This window comes from Bidens hawaiensis, unplaced genomic scaffold, assembly GCF_021521415.1.
Source record: "Bidens hawaiensis isolate Kalapana, Puna unplaced genomic scaffold, B.hawaiensis_p1.1 tig00010465_1, whole genome shotgun sequence".
Classification (NCBI taxonomy): domain Eukaryota; kingdom Viridiplantae; phylum Streptophyta; class Magnoliopsida; order Asterales; family Asteraceae; genus Bidens; species Bidens hawaiensis.
In genome coordinates this window covers 41,886-48,850 of record NW_027491798.1, presented here as the reverse complement: position 1 = coordinate 48,850, position 6,965 = coordinate 41,886, and the positions used below count along the sequence as shown (strand labels likewise).

The following is a 6,965-nucleotide window of genomic DNA, read 5'->3' as shown; positions in this document are numbered from 1 at the left end:
TAATACACGTGACACCTTCCTAGGTTATATCATTATATCACGTAAAGAACAAAAATATACATGTTTAGTTTTGAAAAACAGATCTTAAAAGTACTTTTGAGGGGGTGTTTGGCTAAGCTTTTTCTTTTTGTTTTTTTGTTTTTGGATGGGTAAAATGTCCAAAATACCCATTCAAAAGCAAAAAGTATATTGGACATTTTACCCCTTCAAAACAAAAAAAAACAAAAACAAAAAGAAAAAGCTTAGCAAAACAGGCCATTAGTTTTGATGTCAAATTAATTGGTGATTTTCCTAATTTTATTTTAATTTGTCACTTGTCAGCTAACCAACAGCTTTTAAATAACAGAACAAAACTGTCGTCAGGTTTTGGCGCGAACGATGTTTTATGCGTACATTTTTGTAGCTATGGACAGACGACAGCAGCAGCAAATCTTATTAAGAAATACTTCAATTACAATTACAGTCTTTACCTATGCAATTCTCCTTGTAAACGGCAGCAGCATAATGCTGATCCTACATTCACTCGTTGTCTTTCACGACATCCGTACATCGATTCTTCCGCCTCAGCCATCTGTATTTCCATCACGGTAAACGACACTTCTTCGCATCAAAACTCAATTTTATCAGTCTGTCATTGTTAATTGTGTTTTATTTTCATTTTTTTGCTGTTGCACACCAGGTGTTTGATAAAAGTCCTGAACCAGATTCTTGATTTCTTAAATGTTGTCTTTTTTGGCTTTTAGTCTATGGAGAGTCCGGTTCCGTACAGCAGAGGGTTACCGAAACTTTCATTATCGGTAATGAAACAAGGACGAAGCGGGTATGATCCGTCTGATACCGAGACGGAGTTACACGAAGCTCCGTGGAATGAATTCAATAAAAAGGTTACAGAAGGGTTGCCACCGCCACGTAGACACTCTTTGAAGTTTGACCCAGAAGGGTTGCCACCTCCACGTAGACACAGTAAATCCCCTTACAAAACCCGACGAGATGGCAGGAAGTCCAGGTCACCAACCCCGGGCCCGCTTCCTCTCCCACCCGGGAGAACCATCAGCCCGTTTTCAAAATCGGAACGGAGGACTCACGTTTCACCGTTCAAACTTTCAAGAGATGATGAACAAGATGCTGCTGGTTCGTATAATAATCCAAAACAAAGACATTTGAATAATGAGAGTGAGAAACCGAGTTATGCTAGAGCCATGTCAGCACCGAGACTAAGATCATGTGACAAAGATCAACAAACAAAGCACAATCAACGATTGAAAAGACGAGAGGGAAGAAGTAGAACACCTCCATCACATAGAACCATCACCCCACAGAAAGATAAAGAAAGTAACCATAAAAACACGCCTTCAGTAGGTGAGATAAACGAGATGGTGGCGAATGCAAAACTAGCCAAAAGCCCGGTTCGACACGCACCCGTTTTCGATAGCACGGATTCTCTGCCAGGTGGCGACATATTCTTCTCTCGAGACTATCCACCTGTGCCGGCCCCAAAGCCCAAATTGTTCATGGCAAAGAAGCCCGGACCGGTTCGGAGTTATAAACCAAATGGTGTTCATAATTATAGTGGTAGTGTTTTAACACCCACAACTATGACGTCCAGCTCAGCAGTAAGCAGGCAGAGTAGTCATATAAGTGATGTCAGCGCGAAGTCAAATGGGAGTTCGTGGCGGTTTACTGCAAATAGGCAGAAAAGCCAGACGGATTCATGGTTTTCTTGCATAGGAAAAGGGTCTTGTACTACCAAGAAGAAGTCTCCAGAAAGATTGAGAGCTTTTGATGAAGCTTCGTTTATTGAAAAGGCGTTTGTCGTTGAAAACCTTAGACAGTTTTGGGCGGATAAGTATCAACCGTTATCGCTGAACGGGTTTACTTGCCATAAACAAGAAGCGCTGCAACTTAAACATTTGGTATGTGTGTTTGGTTTTGTAAAAGTGACTGGAATTAATATTTAATGTTGTGATTAGGGCTGTAAATGAACCAAACGTTCAGCGAACTTTTCGGAGGGAAGTTCGTTTACTTTCATTCGTTTAATAAGTGAACTAACATGAACAAGAAATTCTGTTTGATTAATTAAATGAACAAACATATACATGCTTTTTCATTTGTGTTCGTGAACACCTGATAATGTGTTCGTTCATTTATGCCCTTTTATGTTTTTTAATATATGTTCGTAATTGTTTGTTTGTTTAACATTTGTTCATGTTCGTTGTTGTCCGTTTATGAACAAAAACGAACAAACAAAATCATTTCCTTGACGAACAAACACAAACTTTGGTTTGGTTTTGTGTTCATGAACTGTTCGTTTGTCCGATAAAAGCTCAACAACGAACACAACCAAAATGATTTCCTTAACGAACATACACAAAATTTTGTTTGGTTTTGTGTTCGTGAACGGTTCGTTTGTGTCCGTTTATGAACTTAAAGAACGAACATGGACAAAATCATGTCCTTAACGAACGAACACAAACACAAAATTTCGTTAGCTTTAGTGTACGTCGTTTGTGTCCGTTTTTGAACTTAAAGAATGAACATGAACAATGCCTCGTTCGGTTCAGTTTGTTTACATCAGTAGTTACGGTTACAATGGAAGGGGAACCCTCAATACACAGAAAACCAAAAACCCTAGACAACCCTAACTTGCGCCCGTGGGCTAAACACAACTAAACCCTGATAATAACCAATAATTAATCATAACTAACAAGTTTCTCAATCTTTGACCAGTATTAGGCTATACACAATCATCCATGATTTTATGAAATTATATATTTGGTTTTATAAGTTCTTACCATGTTGTACTACAGGCATCCCAGGATATGTTTCCACATATTCTTTTGAAGGGACCACAAGGGTCGGGGAAGAAAGCTTTGACAATGGCCCTATTATGTGAGATATATGGCGAAGCTGCCCGAAATGTAATTTTGGTTTAATATAGTAAAACATGATTTAATTATTAATGTTGGTGCACAAGTACTTATATTGGTCTTCTTTCGCAGATATCTCATGATATCAAATACTTCAAGGTTCAGGTATGCAAGAGTTGATAAGCTTTTAGAGTGTCTTTTTTTACTTGCTAATTAATCTTCATTCAAATCATTAATTATTATCAAATTGTTTTTAGGAAACAAGGGCGGGTCAAGTAGCTGCTCCTATAACATCGAGTCCTCATCATGTAGAGCTTAATGTGCACTTGGAAGGTAATGCAAGATACGCTCTTATGGCTATGGTCAAACAAATAAGTAGTGATCATGCAGTTACTCCTGGAATCAGTACGATTAATTTAAAGCCCGATTATACAGGTCTATTTATTTTAAATTATTATTTTTTTATTCTAACAGGTCTTAAATTTGAATTTGAACTTACGAGTTTTTTATTGTCTTATACACAGTAATGGTTCTTTATGATGTTGATAAAGCTGATGAGAGCATTCAGCACTTGATAAAGTGGATTATTGATTGCTATTCAGATGTTTGTAAACTGGTCCTTTGTTGTGAAGATGATGTCAGTATTCTTGACCCAGTCAAAACTCGGTGTCATGTTATTAAGCTCGATGCTCCTGTCACCCATGAAGTAAGTGATATATAAATGGGTTGATTTGGGTTATATTTAATATCAAACAGGTCTAACGCGCAAGATTTACTTTATAGGATAGAGGTCAAAACCGTCAAATGCATAAAGCCTCCAAAATCACTTTTGTAGAAAAAGGTAGATAATCAATGCAATAAATAGTTTTTGCAATCATACTTAAGTATTTAACACTTTTACATAGGCCAGTAAATGAACCGAATGAACACGAACAAAGCATGTTAATCTTCTTTCGTTTAACTTTAACTGAGCAAAACGATTGAACATGAATAATTAAACGAACGGGATTTTCTTGTCCGTTCGTTAAGAAAATGAACATGTCCGTGTTTATTTATGTTCGTTCGTTAATAATATCAACAAACAGTTCAAGAACGTAAATGGACAAACATAACTGAACATAGATGAACGAACATAACTGAGCTAAAACAAATAAAAGTAAACGTGAACAACAATTTTTATGGGCCTTAAACTTTTTAACGAATATAATAGCGAACACAAACGAACAAACTTAAATAAGCGTAAACCAGCGAAACATGAATGAAGGTAAATGAACGAACATAAATGAATTTAAATGAACGAACGAGACATGTAGTCATGTTTGTCTAACAAAATGAAAAAAAAAAGTTCCGTTCATGTTCATTCGTTTAATAAATAAATGAACTTGCCACTAAACGGTTCATTGGACGTTTAGTTTGTTTACAGGGCTATTTTTATCATCAATAAAACAAAAATAAAATAGATAAAAGAGTGTTACGGATCAGACTCCGACTGGACCTGTTTGATCAATTACCCAACTTGCCCATTTTGCATCGTCTTAATATCATTCTTTTTTAGGAAGCTTAACATGCATTTTCTACCACTAAGTTATAGGAAATGAAGAACATTAATTTTCAGGAGTTAAATTTTCAACTTTGATTTTATTCCACGTGTTTTAATATATTAGGTAATGGAAGTGCTTATTCAGATATCAAGAAAAGAGAATTTTGAATTACCAATGAAATTTGCTACAAAGATTGCTAATAAATCCAAACAGAATTTGAGAAAAGCAATCATGGCTCTTGAAGCCGCAAGTCTCATAAGTAAGACAACATATTATATTGATAATACATAGTACATTAATATTCAATTAGCTATCATAGTGTGATTCTAAAGTCAAACGCGTATGCAGCTATCCATTTGTTGAAGATCAACCAATATCAATAGGATGGGAATATGTACTTGTTGAACTTGCTGCTGAGATTTTAGCCGATCCGTCACAGAAGAGGCAAGTATATAAAATGATTATTACAAAGTCAAATTCCTTGTTGTAAGTGCAATAAAAATGTAACTTGTTTTTACAAATTCAGGTTATTTCTCATACGCGGAAAATTACAGAAACTTTTGGTCGAATTTGTTCACCCAAAACTGATTCTTCTAGTATAATAACAACCTCTCGATCAAACAATCGTTTCAATATCCATCTGTATAATTAATATAATTCTGTTACAACATTTGCATGATGCAGAAACTCATCGAACAGTTCCTCAAAGGTGTTGAAGCTAATATCAAAAGGGAACTATATTATTGGCACGGTTATTATGCAAGTTCCTATCCTTATACCATTCTTAAATCTTTTATTTATTTCTTTTTTGTTTGTGTTCTATTGACAAATATTTGACTTGAAATCAATGGCAATCTATAGGATAAGAGACTCCCAGCTGGAACCAGTGCCTTACTAAAGTTAGAAGGTGAATATTAGTATTTCATATTTGATTTATAATCGTCATATGTTTCTAAAGTTGTTTATATATGTTTTATGCCCTGCAGAGTTTGTTGCAAAATTTATGAGTATACACAGGAAGACGTTAAGTAGCCGCCAGTGATTGAGCTTCGTGTAAGCAAAAACATCAGAAATCGGGGATAATAAGGTATTCCCGTGTGGCTTTTAGCGGTCATAGAAACACCAGATTTTTTTTCTATGATTTTAAAGTGTAAACATAATACAGTCCCGGCTGTTCTGTTGAGATGAAATATGTGAGTTTATGTTACCAATTTGTATCTATTCGTTACTGAGTTGATGATCATGTTTGATGTATGAGTGGATTCAGTGATCACGGACAAGATTGGATGAGTTAAGTTCTTTTAATTTCTTACCCTTTGTAAACCATCTAATGCAACATAGTTACCATTCATGAACCCTTGAAAATGCAATGTGCATATCATCTGCTTCGGGTCAGAATAAGCTCAGACCAAAATGAGCTCGAGTTGAAACAATATGTAGAAAAAAGTGTTAAATTTGATTCATGCCCTATATTTGTTGGCTAGTGGAGGTGATGATACTGGTGGCAACGGCAGAGGGTGATATTGCCATAGCGGGTGGTGCTGGCCATTTGGACCCGTTCTGACTTAACAAGTTTCATCAGGGTGGTCCATTTTGAGTCAATGTATATTTGTATAATTTGAGTAGACTTGGATCAAGCCATTAAGTAAACACAAATTTAATCAGATCAACCCATGCTTTAAAAAATACGAGTCATGACTATCATGCCTTAGGTAACAACAAAGGAGTTAAAAGCTCGTCGGGTTAACGTAAGAGCGTAGTGTATCAGTTTTACGTTCACTCAATCTTATATATATGTAAAAGTATATTGACAAAAAAAGACGAACAAGGATCCACATTTTGTTCTATAGAAACAAAAGTACGGATAATAAAAACCAATGTTTCGTAGCCGGACCTATAAAACTACAAAACTCACAGCCAGATTGACATTTATAGAGAAAAGAGAAGTTCTTTAAATTCAAGAATTTATAAGACTGTGTTTACTTGTGAGACAACAAACTATTTCATTTTGTTTGCCCAATCATCGGTGAGCTTTGATGGTTTTAGATAACAATTTTATTGTTTCAAATGTAACTAGTCTACTTTATTCTAATGAAATAAAATTACGTTTCGGTTTGTAGTTAATTCTCACAGTCCCCACCCCCCCCCCCCCCAAAAAAAACTAATATATGTCAAAAATCAATAATTATTCACTTTCCTTTTACATTTTATATTATATCTATAATTATTTCATTTCACTTTTCTTTAAACTCTATTTATGTCCAGCCGGCTAAGTTGTACGTTGGTGATAACTGTATAGGGGCTACTACTGGGGTTCAGCAGGGAGACCCCCTTGGGCCCCTCCTCTTTGCCTTAGCATTACACCCTCTTGTTCTCCGGGTACAAAATGACTGTAACCTCCCATTTCATGCTTGGTACTTGGATGATGGGACTATTATTGGTGGTGCCATCGAAGTCGCTAAAGCCCTAGACATTATCAACTCGGAAGGGCCATCATTGGGGCTGCAACTTAATATTAAGAAAACCGAGGTTTTTTGGCCAGCGTGTAATGGGGTGA

General features: G+C 36.0%; 1 protein-coding gene across 1 annotated transcript; it reads left to right on the top strand.

The window, feature by feature from the left end:
• The first annotated feature begins 343 nt into the window (after positions 1–343).
• Positions 344–3,394, top strand: LOC143535307 (uncharacterized). Its single transcript, XM_077029597.1, has 6 exons — positions 344–587; positions 744–1,913; positions 2,808–2,918; positions 3,000–3,032; positions 3,125–3,272; positions 3,342–3,394. The coding sequence occupies exons 2-6, from the start codon at positions 747–749 to the stop codon at positions 3,392–3,394; spliced, it is 1,512 nt and encodes a 503-aa protein (XP_076885712.1). The 5' UTR covers positions 344–587; positions 744–746.
• The last annotated feature ends 3,571 nt before the right edge of the window (positions 3,395–6,965 follow it).

Coding starts and splice junctions, on each gene's coding strand:
- LOC143535307 (XM_077029597.1), top strand. CDS start 747: ATGGAGAGTCCGGTTCCGTACAGCAGAGGGTTACCGAAACTTTCATTA. Junction 2,919..2,999: donor ATGGCGAAGCTGCCCGAAAT/GTAATTTTGGTT, acceptor CTTCTTTCGCAG/ATATCTCATGATATCAAATA. Junction 3,033..3,124: donor TCAAATACTTCAAGGTTCAG/GTATGCAAGAGT, acceptor AATTGTTTTTAG/GAAACAAGGGCGGGTCAAGT.